This window comes from Nothoprocta perdicaria, unplaced genomic scaffold (genome assembly GCF_003342845.1).
Source record: "Nothoprocta perdicaria isolate Ctin4 unplaced genomic scaffold, notPer1 scaffold_22, whole genome shotgun sequence".
In the NCBI taxonomy this organism is placed as follows: Eukaryota; Metazoa; Chordata; class Aves; order Tinamiformes; family Tinamidae; genus Nothoprocta; species Nothoprocta perdicaria.
Window position 1 is genome coordinate 3,686,717 of NW_020455415.1, and position 18,439 is coordinate 3,705,155.

At 40.7% G+C, this 18,439-nt stretch overlaps 1 protein-coding gene across 1 annotated transcript in view; it reads right to left on the reverse strand.

Moving 5' to 3' along the window:
• AFF2 (AF4/FMR2 family member 2) overlaps window positions 1–18,439 on the reverse strand; it is a 319,079-nt gene that overhangs the window by 64,656 nt on the left and 235,984 nt on the right. Inside the window, exons 8-9 of the mRNA XM_026039130.1 lie at window positions 12,995–13,046; window positions 681–718 (exon numbers count right to left, since the gene is read on the reverse strand). Of these exons, the coding sequence (XP_025894915.1) occupies window positions 681–718; window positions 12,995–13,046 (90 nt within the window). The remainder of the gene's footprint in view (window positions 1–680; window positions 719–12,994; window positions 13,047–18,439) is intronic.

Here is an 18,439-nt window from a genome sequence, read left to right on the forward strand (position 1 = left end):
CAAAAGTGCCTTTTCTCAAACAGCCAGGACATCTATATAGCAACTTCCTTAATTCAATGATATATGGTTGAGTGTTGATGTTTGGGCACTAAGATTTAAGAACTTCTCATAAAATGCTCTGAAAATTGCTCCCTGGTAACTTGCTCATCCTCCACCAAACCCTCCCGTGAAAAGCAAGTGTGTGTGTGGTGGGAACGAGACGCACGCATGGAGGGCGAAAGAGCTCTTCTTAGTCAACAGGGTAGCAAAGTCTTGATGTATAGGCGCAAAATATCCCCATGTGTTTAGAAATTGTTTGGCACATTCCTAGTTATTTCCCCTCCGTCAGCTTTTCTCAAGGATTACAATTAAAAATCATAATCTTTTTAGCATGTACAGACCTCCCCAAGGCTAGGAGCAGAATGTATTGAACATGATGGTGTTATTCTTTGGCAGCTACTCATAGGCAATACATTAATTTACAGACGCTGGATGGAACTTAGGGAGTGCAATCATTAGGGGGACATGAAAAAATGAGGAGCTCTCCTCAACGATACTGACTTTTTCACAGCTATGATTAGAGGCAACTTGAATGCCCATAGCTCACTTATGACCCTGCTTATTGTCTTTTTTTGTGACCGTATGTAAAAAGCACACGTAACCAAAGTTACATTTTTCCAATAGGTATAAAAAAAACTTACTTCACAGGAATGTTTCTCAATTTTGTCTTTTCGGCGGCCTGTGAACACAAGAGGGGCGGGGGAGACAAGCAGGTGAGCGACATTCCCTGGAGCAACCCGTGCGCCAGCATCGCGTGCCAGTCCCTCCCGCAGCTTGCGGCATCACTGCAGTTCAKCTCTTTATTTTTAATGGCCATGACGTTTAGGAGCCTCTCATCAGGGTGATGACCCTATCTCCCGCCCCAAGGCCCAGCCTAACTGATGGCAGCAGGCACTTCAGAGCGGGCCCAAGCAGCTCACGTTCACCAGGGGAAAAGGACAAGGGGTGGCCAAACGCTCGGATCGATTCCCGACAGCAAAACCTTTGAGGAAACATAGTTCCAGTCACCCAAACGAGCAAATCCTCAGGCCCCCGGGCTGAGCGGGGCCCGGTGCCAGGGTGCTGCTGAACCCATTGATCTGTGTACAGTCCATTTATCATTCATGAAAAGAGACGGTGATCTTCACAGTATATTAGAAGAAACAACTCAGATCATCTGTCAGCGGCCCTCTTATTTCTGCTTCCCTCTCCGCAGGGATTTCATCTCCTCCGATTCTTCCCGAATTAAAATGTTGCTAAGCAACACAGCCGGGGGCAGTGTGCGCCACAGTCCAGCACACGCGGGAGGCCGCGCCGCCTTTTCTCCTTTTACCACGGCCTAATGACGTAATCCGAACCACCCTCCCCTGTCCTCCCAATTTTTGAGGAATAAGTAAATAACATTTTAACACAGGAGCGCTTGCAATGCCATCGTAAGATAAAGCAACATGGCCATAGCGTTTTGGAGACCTCCTCTCATATCTCCTGGCGCAGGCTGTGATGGATTTAGATGTGCAAAGCGGTCGGATGTGTGGTGAGATTACAAGCACAGGCGGCGGTGAAAGGCGGAATTAAGACAACTGATCCATAAACCTATTATACAAGGGAAAGTCTTAGTGCTTAATTACCTGGAGAGATATTTTAGAAAGCTGACAAAAATCGAAGTGGAGGGTTTTGGTGAGGGACTTTAGGCATGCTTAGGGATGGGGAAAAAAAATGCTTCCCGCAGGAGAACTGGTAATATCAGTGGTCCTGRGAAACGTTCACGTGAGCCCTTAAGGAATGACTTCCCCTATGGATTCCAACTAACTCCTGAAACCTCAGTTCCAGAGCGACTTCTCTTCTGGGCTCTTCCATGGCACTGTTCCTTCAAAACACCAGGCATTTTTGGCACTTTTGCTTCCAGCCATAGCAAGGGCAAAACCTACATTTTAAGCCCATGGAAATCCCAACCACTGAGTTTTGAGAGAAGCAATTAAAGCTTGTGAGAGCTCAGGCGGGGCAACAGTTACTTTCCAGGYTGGTTCCCTGTGTGCAAACAAAGACGTTTTCGTTCTATTTGGGTTACACTTTCTATGTAAAGCATAAATCAATGAATGTATGGTATGAAACAATTACATTAATGGTACAGTAGGTTTGCTAAATAAAACACTCAGGAAGCACTAAAGTTAAGATGGCACAAATCACTCTTAAAGACCTAAACCTAATCCTGTGCTCTCCAGCAAGGCCATGATGAAATGGGGTCCTAGACTCAACAGGGAGACACCCTGACTCTGCCTCATCCCAGTGATATTCTCTCAAATCTCCCCTTTTCAGTTGCCATATGCACACAGAGACTCAAAAGGGTGTTAAGAAATCTGAGTAATAAAGTACGTGGCAACAAGCAAATGTTTCATTTAAAATGGATTAAAGCAGCATCAAAAACGGCATTTCAATTGCCCCTGTCTCCCACTAAATGACAAATTTCAGTCTTATCCTGCAGAAATTGAAAATTATTTTTAAACCTTATGAACTGCCTTATATTACACTAGAAGATTTTCTGACTGTAGAGTGCTATTTTGATTGATCCTTCTAAATATCAGGTAACTGGACTATAAAAATTCTGAGCTCAGGCACGTGAAACTTGTATCTGAATCCCAGATACAGTATTTTTTCCTTTCCAAATTATTAACAACAACAAAAAAATCACTAAWCGAAAAATGTTTTCACAATACAGATAAGGAAGAGGAAACAGAAAAGAGTAAAAGCATTTGGGATCACAAATAAATAATAATGCAGCCAATTCTAATACACAGTAAAGCAGAAGGTACTCTGTAGAGCAYGTGCATGATGGTGTGAGCTAAACTGTTTGCATGGTGGATGATAAAGCAACAGGACATTTTCTATTGCAAATGATTCAACTTGCCACTGAGCGGGAACATGGTGGTGTTAAGCGCAGCGCAGAATAAATGCCCGTAATTCCTTCTGAGAAAGAAATGCAGGATCTGTCCTTCTGTTTTTATTTGTCTTCTATGTGTTGCTCATTCATTTTTCAAAGCGTATTTGTTGCGATATCATGAGCATGCCCAGTGGCAGAAGATTAAGAAAGGCAAAATCAAAGTGACATTGAGTAACTCTACACATTAAGCTTTGATGCAGAAACATATTGTTTGAAAGTATTTGGTGTGCAGCAGGTCTGTCAATTAGAGCTAATTATTTTTCTCTGATCAGGAAGAATGCAATCTTGTTTTAGGCAGGTTTCTTTGAAATGTACTTCTTTTATATAACTTCATTATAGGAAAATACTTCTTCCAAATTACTTCTTTTCTGGGCTGCTTAGCTATTGACTCAAATTGTCTGTGTTGAGTAGTTCTCTCTGCTTTGATAATTAACTTTTGATCATTACTGAATTTATCAGCTCTAGTCAGATGTGTTCATAGCCATCCTCCTCAACTATTTCAGTGCTCATCGCCTTTAATCTTTGAACAAAATGATCTCATTGAGCCTCCATCAACCTTGCTACTCAGTTAATAATTCCTGTTTCTCATCTTCATGACTGAGTTTGATTTGTTTTAGACTTGATGGGAGCTTTTGATTATTAATTTAAGATATTTCAAAGACAAACATGTTTTAAGAGTTATTTTGTTTACCTTATACTCCTGGGCTTTTACACATAAGAGACTGCTTTTATTCCACAATGATTCCTAAACTTCATGCATTAAAAGTATCATCTAGAAATAGAGCAGGTAGGAGGTTCCCAAATCATGATACATGTACTCTGAGTGGGAAATGATGCCACAAAAGATTGGAACGAAATTGAACTGAAATAATGTAATATTCAATGGGTGTTAGGAGAATTACATCATGGGACCTTTGCTAATTTTGAGCTTGAAAACGTGCATTAAAATAATTTAGGATGATTAGAAAATGGAAACCAGACTGAACTAGACAATCATTCCGCTTTAATTTGCAATTTCCTTCTGATTTTTTTTTTAAGCAATTATGGCCTTCAAGTAATTGCGCCACCTCCCTTATATCTTCCCTCTGCAGCTAACGCTAGTGGTCAATAAGAAAAAAAGAAGATGAAGAATATATAAAAAGTAGCAAAATAGAGAACAACCAGCAAAGGGAATTTGCCAGGGGAAGCTTTCCCATGGCTTTTAAAATGGCCAAAGACTTGGGATTTTTATGGAGTATCACTCCTAATTTTGGCACTGTTTGTTTTGGCAGTAGTTCAAAAACCATCTGCACTCTACTTCACTTGATCTCCAGTGTGGACATACCCACAAACTTATTTAATTAGTAGAAATCTAACTATTACACAAAAGAATGACCTTGGGAATAACCATTGGCTCCTTCTAGGTTGTGTAGAAGGACTGCCAAGTATGAAAAACTATGCTTTTTTTTCATGTTCATGGCTATCAGTGAACAGACTGACTTTTGGACAAGGAAAAAAAACCAACCAACCAAACAAACAAAAACACTCAACATATACACAAAGATAGAGCACTCTGATATTTTCTGGTACTTTCCAACATCCCCAAAACCCAAGGAGAGTAAACTTAGAAGAGACTTGCCAAAAAATAACAAGGTAAAATACTTAGCCCATGCGGATGCCAAATTGCCAAATTAGATTTTCAGTCAACTAACACGCAACGGGAAGCGTCTGCTTTCAAAAGAAAACTTAGCTTTTCCATTGCACAACTGAAAAAAAAAAACACCCCGAGATTTTCAGGGAATATTATTTGTTTTTGAGGAAGCGAAGTTTGACAAAAGGTCCACGTTTTCTAAAAAAACACTTCTTAATTCAACAACCATGATCAGCCGGCTAACAAGGCAATTGCCGGGGCTCCAAGAGTCTCTTTGGCTAGGACAGATGTAACCTCAAGTCGTCCAACCTACTGAGGGAAAGAAGGCAACCTTCATCTTTGAGCTTTTTCCCAGAACTGCTGTGAATTTTATGGGTGCAGCTCCTCATTTCTCACCAGCTCTGCACTCTGGGGCACTGGGTAAACAATTCCGCATAAGTAAGTTGATAAATCACCATGATATTCATGTAGGAAGAGATGCACTAGAGTTTCAGTTCAATACTCCACCCAAAACAGAGAAATTTTCCATTATTAGTGGGTTAATCTACAAAGAATCTGCTCTATCATTCATAAATAAAGTACCTAAGATAACTCCCAAGACAAGGAACACCTCACCTATGATCCTATATAAAGGACCAAAGAAAGCACCAATTATGTTCTGCACCTTGCTCTGAAAATGAATATAGTCCTGGCAAAAGAAACATTTGGACAATTTGTATTGAATGTTCCATGTTTAAGGAAAAAAAAAAGTCTGAATTGAAATTCTAGCTTGAAACATCATTTCCTTGCAAATGATTTGTTATGAATTCATTACAAATCTCCCCTGCTTAGAGGATGAAAATCCTATTTTGAAAACACACAAAAAAATATTTAGCTAGGGACAAAAACCGGTATTTGCCTTCTTATTTTTTTACTGACAATTTTTTAAAATGCGTTACATTCAACCTTCCAAATGGTTAATAAATCCATTATTTGCTAGGTTTACTCTAGAGTCCTTTTCTACATGTTAATCACCTGTTAAAACATCCTGAGGAGGCAAAAGAAACAGAAAGAAAGGTCAAGAAGCAATTAGAAGAAAAGCAAAAAAAAGGTCTCTCTACACTTTCCCCAGGAAAAGAAAGGACTAGATGCAAAGCCTCAGAATTTCATTCTAGTTCACTGCACAGCCTCAGACAAACTTCGTAATATGTTTGTCTCATTTTCCCCAATTCTGCTACATGTAGAATGTAGTTCCTTGTATCCACCTCCCTCACATTTAGCGGATTTCACTGCTAATATTTTGGATGTCACAAAGAGGTGCACTTTCTGTGTGCAATGTCTTACTAATTTTTACTTTTCCAGTGCCCTCACTGGTTACAATTTCCTGTGTCAAAACAGAAAGGAAGATTAGCAAACCTCCTCATGGCAGCCTCTCCTACTCATCTCACTTCCAGTTTATGCCACTGATTCTCTTTGGTGGCAAAGGCTGCTATCTCATTTCGTGGGGAGTTCAGCTTTCCTCAGCCTCTTCCCTACTCTGAACTAATAAACACTTCCCTAGACATGGGAAAAGGGCGGACGCAAAAAGCAGCACCACCAGCAGGGTCGGCAGGATGGGATGTTGCTTTTGCTCAAGTATCTCATTTACTTCCTATGTAGGACTAAGGAATTTAATGGCTTTAATCTATGCTGAATATTAAATCTCTTACAAACAGGCAGCAGAGGTGATAGAGGTGCACAGATATGAAATAACTCTCTGCTGGCCTTAGCTGGGTTTGGTATGTGATGCAGATGATTCACCTAGTTCTTCACTGGTGCAGCTCCAAACCTGCACACAGTACTGCTGCCTAGAACTGGAGCGTCCCGGAGAGGGCCCCTGCCCAGATCCACTGCACCATCACCCTGCGGTCCCTGCAAGAACACAGGAGGTCTCTTCTGGAGAGATTTATCCTGCTGGTAGGGAATGGGGCACCTCCAGCCCCAGCAAACCTCGCAGTGGCAGATGCATTCATTGTAAGAAAAATTAAGGTGTTTAGTTCTCATTACTGTTCTCCTTCTGGACTTCCTGCAGGGGAGATCAACTTCCACTCCTTCTCCCTCTTATTGTGGCTGACAGAAGCTAATTACTGGATTTATCATGCCCTTTTCATCACCTGCTCCAGAGTTTGTTGGCCGCCTATGAGCCACTCTGCTCAGACTTTCACTAACCCTGAGTCTTAAAGCCAGCACTAGCACCACAGCTCATAAGTGTGAAAAAATTTAGGCTTTGAACTTCACAGACAGTTACTTGGGCTTTTACAAAAGCGCCACACTGCAGATGGGCAGCATAAGAAAGCCAGACAATTTCGTKACCAAGATGCTTCTCAAGGTGTGCATGATAAAAGTCATACTCTCCTTGGTCAGATTAATGAGTACTGAGCACTCAGATCGCCCACAGATACCACAGACTCCAGATTTACTTTTTATAGGACCGTATGGTCAAGAGTGGCTTTTTTCTTAACAACAACACTGGCATCAATCATCTCACCTGCTGCCAGCACCTTTGCTTGCTGCCAAAACAACAGAATATATATACTTACAATAATAACCCCTTTACACGAACATGGGTGTGCAGGCATGCACTCAGAACATCCATCAGTCACCTTGATGACTGCAAGCTGTACCTCCCTCACAGCCCAGATCTGCACTCCCTGCTCCTCACAGACACACTGAGGCCTCTCTTCCTCCGCTTAATTGGTGGCAGGGGTACTTGGTCGGTATTTAACACCTGCCTTTCACCTGTGCTAAAAGGTGTCTTGGGGTGCAGGTGGGGGAGCCTGGCTGCTCCAGGCTGGAGGCACGAAGAGCAGAGCAGAAGAGAAGCACCTGTCCAAAAGAGCCCTGAGGGGCTCTGAAGTGCCTGCTTGCCTGGGGACAGCAAGCAGAGGACTTCCTGCAGCTCTATTTATCCATCTTTTCAAATCTTTCATTCCCACTTTTCTAAGACTGCCTGCCTGCTTGTATTTCCTTTTCCTGCACTATTTTTCCTCCTGCAGCTGCAGGTTTTCCTGAGGCTGAGCTGTCAGGGCAGAACTACCAGGCGAGCTGTGCAAAGCGTGAGCCAGCAGCTGAGCGTGCCCCAGAGCCCGGGCGGGAGCGTGCCACGAGCTGCAGAGCAAGCCCYGGCTGCTTGACCTGCTGCACGCTCCCGCATACAGGACAAGCAACCMCTTGTCCTGGGGGCTACAGTAATCCTCTTCCTCACTGATGGGTAACTTGTTCCAGAGCAACACGTGTGGAAACACTTGCATGAAATTCTGTGAATTTGAAAGAGTTAAAAGCCTTTGTTAACGTCATATATTTTAGTGGTGTGCCATGCTATTCACTCCAAGCACAGCAAGCTCACCTCAGATCTCACAGCAGTTACTGAAAGCTTCTACTGATAATAAACAAATACTGTGATATGAATCTCTGTCATTACTGTGTGAAATACTACCTTAGGAATGTCAGCCATCAAATCTCCTATTGCCAAGGATTAGTCTAACGGAAGCTGCAGTAATTCATTTAACACAGTTGCTGATATATGGCTGCTTCAACTGGTATTGTTCAGAATAAAATAATCTGAGTATCAATTAAAATGGACTGAGGTAGCAAGAAGAGACGCATCTTCACGAACGGATTTTTCCATGGTTATAGACTGACAAGGCTGGAAAATGACTGTGTTAGCTAATAGCTTCTGTTTTCATTAATGGCTCAATGAAAACATTTCCCCACAATTATAAAACATGACTGTAGAGCTCAAACACTGCAATGTGGGCTCTTCATCAAAACACATTCTGCTGTGGCAGCAGCTGATTTTGCATCACTCTGGGATTTCAGTGGAACCAACGGCAGATAAACTGTTTACATTAAAAGACTGTATCAAAGTTATTTTGCACCTAGTTTCATCCTAATCCACCTGATTTTTCTTTGGCTTTGACAAGACAACCTCTCTCGCTGTGTGTGCAGTATTGATGTCATTATTGCAGATCTGTTCTTCAGCCTTTCTGCTGATAACAAAGTAAATGGAAATGCAGAGAAATCTTGGGGAGGTAAACAACTTGTTCAGGATGCTGCCAGAAAGCAGGGCAAATTACCACAGGAAAGGAGAGTCACTGTTGCAATGAAAGTGGTCATTGTATCACTTTAAAAAGTGGTGTTTACATGATGAAAGCATCTTGGAATTTCATAAAAAAAAAAAATAAAAAGAATCTTGAAAGCTTTGAAAGTTCAGTGCGCATTACAAGAATCCAAAGCTCAGACTACAGCTGATTTCATCTGCAGACTTAACTACAAAATCAAATATTTTGTATGTAATTACCTAACACCAGCCAAGTGAGAAAAAAGTATGTTTGGATAAAATACAATAGATATGTGAGGGCCATGGATTATGTACATGTATTGTATTTGTATGGCTATCAGAGAAGTGAACATACAAATGGCAATCATTAAATGAAGTAAGAAAAACAAATAGAAAAGATAAAAAAAAAAAAAAACTCATTGAACTATTCTGCCAAAAACACTATATACATAAAACAGCGAAAATAATGGAGTAGGTCTGTAACTAGTATCAAAGTTTCTATAGTTCAGAAACACATAGATTGCCAGGAATGTGCTTTAAATTAAGTACGCATTTCAAAGGTTAACAGGACTATTCCTCAGGCAGAAGAACAAAGAGGAGCTGGTTAAATAAAATTGGGTACACTACAGCTACTTAAAATACTGTATCCAGGCACAACTCATTTGGATGTCTGGAAGCTCAGAGCTAATTTGAATTATACAGAGGTGCTTTAAAGAACAAAAATACCAACCTGTGTTTTATCTAAGCTCTTTTAGCTGAACTAATTAAAAATCTTCACTACTATTYCTAATTTCTGATTTCTTTTTCCACTGAGTAATAAAGCCATTTAAAAGCTCCATCCTTCCTTACAGAAGAGTGTTAACATTAGTATGCCTTGTCATCTAATGGTTTTACTAATAACACATCTGTCATCTACCTTGACTGTATCTCTTGCAGCCAATCTGAAAATATGGTGTAACAGGATGTACTCTGAATGCAATACTGATGCATATGTTAAAGTTCCTCACAGTCACAATAATACAAAAGTTTACAAAACAGGCAATGCTTAAATTAAATGTAATAATACTGCTCAAATAATACACTAAACAGATGTGTACCTGGTATTATAAATATGTGACATAAAAATCTATTGGTTTGGTCAGTGTGCATATTAAAAACTATTCAAGTAGGTCAAAATGTGGATAACTTAAAACTTTAAAGACAGCAATTTTAATAAAACTGTCAATACAATTTTCTTTGTAAAAACATTTGAGACTGATTATGCTGCTTATATTGAAAGAGAAACACAAGGTCTATATCTTTAGATCTTTTATTGAACTGTGAGCACAGCATCAATAACTGCTTCTCAGCTGTAAATGAAAATTGATTCCAGATCTAACCTGTCRTTTTCTATGTGTCTTTAATCCCAAATCACCCACAATGAAAGGCATAAGATTCAACGTTTTGTCTGAGGGACAAAGCATGTGTCATATGGCCAGCTCCAAAGTGCGAGCACTGAAGATGCTGTGGGACGTGTTTACATGTGKTAGGTGAAGCCAACAACTGCAGTCACTCAAAGCAAGGCCCAGCAAACAGTGACYGAATTAGCAGTTGGTGTAGTTACTTCTAACTTGCCTCATGCTCTGCTGCAATGATCAATATGGTCCAAAGATCTGAAGTCCGAAGGGACCTGTAATGATCATCTTGCTGGGCCTCCTGCATGTCACAGTCCAAAGAAATTCGCTCCCCAACTTCCACATCAAGCCTATGGGGATCTAAGTGGAGGGAAAGCTCGAGGTTTCCACACAAGCTGCAGCAGTTTAGCAGGAGCAGTTCCCATCTCCAGTCAGCTCTCCTTTGCTGGAACCTGTTAGGCTCTTTGGGGTGAAACTGAAGTGTATCCTGCTCTCGGGAATCCTTCCATGGTGATATGCTGGTAGGCTGTCATCACACATACTTCTTACTCTCTTTTGGCTAAACATAAAAGGCCTAACTGCCTCATTTTAAGAAGGATTCTCCACTTTGAAGTGACTTCAACCTGCAGTTCCTCATCATATCCAAAAATTGAACTCAGTCTCCTAATTACATGATTGGACTGACCACATGTGTTMATTTCATATAATTCTGGAAAACAACATTTTGCTGTTAAAAAACATTTCAGTTGTTTCGTTGGTGCTTATGTGTCTGGCCACTGGGCTAGATGAAGCTTTATCTCTGTTTCCAAACCGCTCTTTCTAGAGCCAGAAACATGCCAGAAACTACCAAAATATGAAGGCGCTGCCACTGTAATGCTCGAGTGATGCAGCAGAGCTACGTTGCCCAACTTTGCAAGGCCCTAACATGGGATGCAACACATGACAAAAATCAAAAAGGATGGACACATACAGTCATTCATGCAGGAAACCTAAAATCGATGGAGTGTTTTCTTAYAAGGAATATAACATCGTCTATACTGGATTTGTGATGCAAATAGAAGAAATGCAACTACACATTTGTGCTGTACACAGGAAAAATGAAGGTCTGCCTTGAAGAGCAGCACACTAAAGGAATATGCTCAGTAAGCTTCCTATCCACGTAGTTCATTTATTTTTTACATGATTGGAAGTGTTCATGTTTGGAATCCCTAAATACACAGACCATGATTTGTTTCTTAAAAAGATATTTAGGAGAGGTTATGAAGTTTGAATCGATTCTAATTACTCAAGAGTGAGATGACGTTCCCACTGCCATACTCTATTATAAAATATATGTATTATAAAATTTGGGAAGACTACATGAATGCTCCCTATTGTGCTCTATTGTCTGCCTGAACCTTATGCTGCCCATGGAATTACTGGAATTACTTCCCAGGTGAAGCTGTGGTTCACTCTGAGACTTCCTTCACTTTGGGTACATCTCCATCGCATGGGGTGCTTTTTATTTGATGTCAGCAAGCAAAAACCCAGGTATTTACTTCTTCATCCAGCATTGATGTCAGATTTCATCTTAATAGGGTAAATTGTGTAAATCTGGAGTAATTCTACTGAAGTAAAAGGAATACTGCTACTGTAAGAAAACAAAATCAAATCCTSTCCATTTATATATTACTATTTTGAAATTTTGGAGCCTCGCAGTATCACAGTGTCATTTTCTAGATTTATCTAGGCATTTTTCAACAAATCAGGAAGTGTGCTCGTTACACAAACGCACACGAGTCCACAACAGTGCACTGCGTAGGTACACACGGTTGCTCCTTTGGCTTCAGATGAGACTGAGAGACTTTCTGGGCATTAAAAAAATACTGACTTGTATGACTAAGGGGTCAGCTGACAGTTGAAGGTAAATATTTCCTGGCACAACCCTCAAGGAAGGTTGGAGGGGAACATTCAAGTGGTTTTAAAAAAATAAGAAAGAAAGATCCATTTATGATTAACATTTCCAAGCAGATGACCTAATACTGAGTTACGGCATTACTCTACCCTTTGCAGCAACCATTGCAAATGTGCAAACACATGTGAGTCTTTTGTACATATAAAGTAAAATGTGAGATGAATTTAACCCAAAGTAGCAGCTTCTTTCTCATAAGTATGTTGATAATATGAATTCCACCAGCTTCATTTCCTTCATTAGACATAAATATTTACCAAGTGGGAAAGTTGGTCAATGACATCAGATTTTTAAAATAACTCTTTTTTACAAAATGATTCTTCATTAATGTTCCAAGTAGACAGACTGAGAGACTTCCAGCACTGATTTACAGCTACACATTGAAGTTTTGACTTCTCACAAACAAGAATCTTTGGMTTACTAAGAATCTCAGCCCTTTACTCACCGACTGGAAGAAAACTTAAAGACCAGTCTCCATGGGTGCAATTGTACAAACAAAGTGCAAGCTGCAAAATCAACTCTGCAATTATGATAGTGGTTAGATGTGGTCATTTCACATCCACTTCTAAGCAGGTCACCAATTTCAGAAATGGAATGCAAAATGAGTAGAGGCAACACCACAGCTAATAGAGCAAAAGGGAGGGCAGAAATGGAGAGAACATCAACTATTCCCTCATAATGCCACGCCTGGTCTCTTATTCCAAGGCAAGTAAGTCATGCTTAATTCACTTTACAAAGTGAATATAGCAAAAAGGATCAGGAAAAAGCCACAATCTTGTCAGAACAAGTCTCCTCCCATGGAGAAGGACTTACGAATTTTTGTAGAAGAGATTTTGTGAACAGGCAAGATCTAAGATAAAGGATGCTGCAACACCCCAAAATGGTTTTCATGCAAATGCTGTAAACCAATATGCAACCACATTCAGCTGATGAAACAACTCTTTCTGACGCCAAGTTCTATAAACCTTTGTCAAATACAATTTACCTGTTCATTGTCATCTTCATCACTGCTGAGTTTCAGATCATCCTCAAGCATTCTAAAAAAAGAACAAAAAGATGCAATATAGAATTACATTTACTGAATTAACTTTATATATAATGCGTTGCATCTAGCCTTCAGCAAAATCAGAAGCCTTCCCCTTTCAATTCAACAGCAGCAGAATCAGACCTATTACAAGTAAACTCATGAATTCTTATGTAGGTAGGCAAGCATGAGCCCTCTTAGATGATGCAGGCGAAGGACAAATGACTCCAAATCCATCCATCATAAAGTCTGGCAGCCCCTCTTGTACATGTGCTCTGTCCCCAAGTGACTGGTCCATATACACTTGTGTTCCTAAGCCAGAAMACAGCTCTGAGACTGCTGAAAGCTGAAAAAGCCTCCGTGTTTCATTTGTGATCCATGGTACGGCTGATCTTTTCTGAGGACTCTACCAGTCCTTGCTATATTGAACACAGAACACAGAGTGGGGAACAGCAGGAAGAGAAGCTTGTATGAGGTTTGATGGGACCTCACAGCTCTTCTGAGAGTATCTTACAGATACAGCAGTAGCTGCGGGAAGTGTAAAAGTATTTCAAGCTGGGAATCTGTGAGCCCTATTCCTTTTTCTTCTGCAGCGAAACTTCACATCATTGCTCCTTGCCCTTGGTAAAAGAGGAAGGAAACTCCTAACAGATCAGATTTTCCCCACATCTTTCTTTTGGCAGAGAAGCATAGTGCATACCATTATACTTGCACTCATCTTACACTCAAAGCTTATCACAGAATCACTGAACGGTTGAGGTTGGAAGGGACCTCTAGAGATCATCTAGTCCAACCCTCTTGCTCAAAAAGGGACACCCAGAGCCACAGGGGGGCATCCAGGTGGGTTTAGAAAATCTCCAGAGAAGGAGACTCCACCAGCTCCCTGSGCAGCCTGTACCAGGGCTCTGTCACCCTCACGGTGAAGAAGTTCTTCCTCACATGCAGATGGAATTTCCTGTGTTTCAGTTTGTACCCATCCCCCTTTGTTCTATCACTGGCCACCACCAAGAAGAATTTGGCCTTTTCCTCCCTCATTCTCCCCTCTGGTACTTACACACATTGATCAGATCTCCCCTCAGTCATCTCTTCTCYGGGATAAACAGACCCAGCTCACCCTGTCTTTCCTCATAAGATAGATGCTTCRGTCCCTTAATCATCTGGGTAAGATGCCATATTGTTTATTACATCTTTGCAGAAATATCTTCTTTAGATATCTGTGAGTCCACTGAGACATGACTACAAATGTGTTCACCTATAGCTTCCCACACACTAATGATTTTGCCTGGTGGTTGTGCTTGGAACTAACATTCCTTCTAGGTACATTCTCGCCTTACATCCATCCTTTCACCTGGGCAAATCCTTGTGTCACAGGATGATGTATGACTGAGTCTGCACATCTCAACGAGACCCGTGGTGACAACCACTGAAATTGGTAGGCTTCCTTTCTCCTAGTTTGATCTTCCCCAGCCAATGCAGGACACTCGCAAACCGCAATTACTTTTTCCTTTTTGCTTTCACAGAGACTGAAGCCTATGATTTTTTATTGTTAGCCATTAAATAACTGCAGCAATCAATTAAGACTCTGTTAGAAAGTTTTTTGTTTGAAGACTGCTGGTAAATCATGGAAACCTCCTAGTAYAAGGAACTTTTAAGAGGGGACAATATCCCCAGTGGTGAAATACCAGAAGGCTCCAAGCCCTGCTGGTGCTCTTAAAAAAAACACAGTGCAAGGAGATCTTTAAACTGGTTTGTAAGTCATCCGTCTTTTGGTGACCTCTGTTGTCAGGTAGCTCAGTGGTTACAAAGTATCTGGACACAAAACTACTAGTCATTAACCTCTTGATAAATGGCAGATGCCTCCCTGTAATACGTGAACCCATAAAAGTAAGACCATAGCAGGATAAAGAATCTTGTAAAAGTAAGAATTCTTCAGGAAATATTAATCTTTAGAGGCCTGGATTTTGGTGATGAACAGGAACTTTTTATGTTGTTTATCTAGCAGACACATCCATTTGTTTCCCCGGTGCCATTACTCGCTGTGTCATTCACAGCATCTCGTGGCACCTCCATCTTCTGCAGCCCGGGATTCTTATCAGACAGGCTCATTACAGACCAGAAGGACGAAACCCCCAGGAAACTCAGACCATCTTCATACAGGACTATATCATCCCGACTCTTAACTCTAATTCAATCTTCCATTCCTGCTTTTAAAACCTATATCTCACTTTAATGTGTAAACTATCTACTGCTTTAAAGCAGCACTGCTAGGTAATGCACTCTATTATTATTTTTTAATGCAGATCTAAGCAGACATAATGATGCAAAGGATCTTTTCATGATGGAGCCCGAAGGATTATTTTTTTTTCTTTCCAGCTATCACCATTTTTTCATTTCTTATATGTTAAATTCCTTTTTGACAGATTCTGGCAGAAATAAACCAAAAAGGACAAAGGAAATTCCACAGTAGATAAATGGAAGGAACAAAGAAGAGAGCATAAAAAAGACAAACGAGTATACTTACTAAACTAACCAAACAGTCATGTGAAATGGCTGATTAATAACTGTCCTCATTCAGCCTATGGAGCAGACACTTTCTAACAAGTACAGCAAGCGCTAGACATGTTTATTGAATATTGAAAAATACAAAATGGATATAAAACATGATTAGTAGGAAGGACAACTGTTAGAGTTGGTTTCAGATAAACTAAATTTGCAGGATTTATGAGTTCCCTTCAAGAGACTAATGGATGTTTAGAAGACTAGAGAGAGGAAAAAAATTGGATTTTGGTATTTCTTTAGCAGTTCCAAGCTTATCACTTGGAGCATATAATTCTTCTTAGCCTGTTCCGCTAAATGAAGAATATGTCATCTCATTCGGTTACAAAACKCAAAGGTTAAACAACTAAACCACACAGCTTCCAAAATGCATCACACTCTCCTGGCAGATGGAATAATTAAAGAGAAACTGAATACGATATCAACAATAAATATATAGTAGAGAGGGAAGCAAAGGAATAAATTAAAAATACCCAGGATGCACAGAGGGAAGCAGAATGTTGGAGAGCTCAGATAATCTGCTCCCAGAGGATATTGGTTAGAAGAGGTAATATTTTACAGAAAGCAGAGGACTAGATGGTCTCGAACATTTTTAAAATGTGCTTAATATTCTAAAGACATGGGTCACGGTGGCTTGTACTGTTTAATGTTTCTATTAACTCTCATTTATAAGCAAGTAGCATCTGATCACACTCAAAGCCCTTAAAGGGCTTTTAAAGATTGCCAGCAACCTTAATCCAAGGTGACTGTTTCACTGTCATCGTATCTACAGAAGTTACCCATATCGGCTTCAAAGCTGACACACAAGGGCTCTGTATCTGCAGTTCTCTCAAACACTAACAGTCTGAACGTGAAATTAGGCCCTCTTGAATGAGAGGTCCCTGCAAACACCAATATGATCTCTTCAGCTCCATGTAGCTGTCAGCCGCAGGAAGATCCAGGCTGGAGATTACAGAGTGCATTTGTTATTAAGATCCAGCCYGCTATTAATAAAGGACAATTTGGTGGATACGCTGAAGTTGCGATGAATACTGCCAATGAGGGCAAATCAAAGAGGAAACTGCCTGTATCAGAAAGCTATCTGCAGAAGTGTTATGAATTCATTTTATTTCCTATTCTTCTCTGACCTAGCTGACATTATTATTGAATATACATGTACTTGTTTGTCTTTTCATCCATAGCTAATGCTTTACATCACTTTAGGGAAAGAGTGGGATTAAGTAGGATTTTTGATTGCATTATTAGAGCCATGCCATTTATACTGCAACAGTTGAAGTTGTGTCAGCATATTATAATCTACAATTTTCAGAGGTTTATAATTTCCAGTATGGAATTACTGCAAAGCATAAACGTTGTGACAAAGCAGTGCATTTATCTGTGGTGTAAGCAGGGACAATCTCATTGCCTGACTACAATACCCGCTTCCTCCAGGGATGAATCTGTCCCAAAGCAAACTGCTCTTACATTACAAATTTAACTAGACAAACGACTGAATGAGAGCTCTAATGCATTAGCACGCGTTCTGTAAAAGTTGCATTAGAAATAATAACAACAAAGTATTATTTTTAGGAGCCTTAAACTTGCACCAGGCCTCAGGAAATGAGGAGATGAACTGGAACTAAATGAGCTATTTTTGCAAGMGTTTGTTAGGATTTTGTTAGCATAGCAAGCTGCATTATCTTTTTTTTTTTTTTCATTTTTCAAACATTTTCCAAAAATATCATGCAAAAATGCAGTGATAATAAATCAGTTTAGACATAATCAGAAAGCCCTCTGTATCTGTTCCCTTAGCAAAGTCAAAGACGATGCAATCCCCCCACGGCTTCTCTTTCTCTGTTTTAAACCTCATTCCCCTCCACGCTCAGCACGGAGTTGCAGGGAGCTGAGTCACGGAGCCCCTTCCCCTACTCCAGCCAGTGTCAGAGCAGGAGTTAGTCAGTCAAAACGTGGACCGCTGGGCTCACGCTGACACTGGACCCGGAGCTGTGCTGAGTTCAGCAGGTGCTTTGTGCACCCCAGACCTGCGGGTTTGGGGTCCTGCAACTGGCCGAGTTGAACCGGGAGCCTCTGCTTCCCAACCTGCTCGGGTTGTGCCAGGCTGTGTTTGAGCACAAGGTGTTTGTAGCATCACGCTGCAGCTTCAGTGAGATGGATCCATCGAGGAGAGGGTGCTTAAAATGCTGCCTAACTTAGATCCAAGTTCTACTCCTCTAAATTGGGAGCACTGGGAACAGTTCAAATCCTCTCCCTCCATTCGCATGGAAATGAAAAAGGGAAAGRAGAGAGCAAAGGGCAGAGGGAGGACTGGGCAATTCCCTGATCCTGAGCTGCTCAGAAATTAACTTCCCTACATCAAACTACACCTGCACAAAAGGCACTTCACTTCTGGGTCTTACCACAGCAACGTGAGAGTAACTTCTGCAGGAAGGAGGACTGGCAAGGACATTAATCAGACAAACACATATACCATTATCTTCATAAGATTCCTGCTTTTTGAAGTATTCAGTATGTTTTTTAATCTGTAGCACTGTCTTTGTGAATGGACAAAGCATGCTGGTATCAAAATATAGGATACAGGGCTTAGATATAGGCAAAGAGAAAAGATACAGAAAAAGATAAGGAAGAAACCTAGCATCACTAAACACAGAGCACAATACTAGTAAGAAAAGCACTGGTGGGTACAGGAAGAACACAAATGACCTGAGGGCCCTTGAAGGGAAGCAGTTTCACTCATACAAATGGACCAGTTCATTTTAAATGGGAGGTTTGTACAAGTCAGCTTTGAGTAGCATACGCTAGCACACCGCAGTAGTCCAATACTAAGGAGAGAGCTTAGGATGTTAGAGCAAA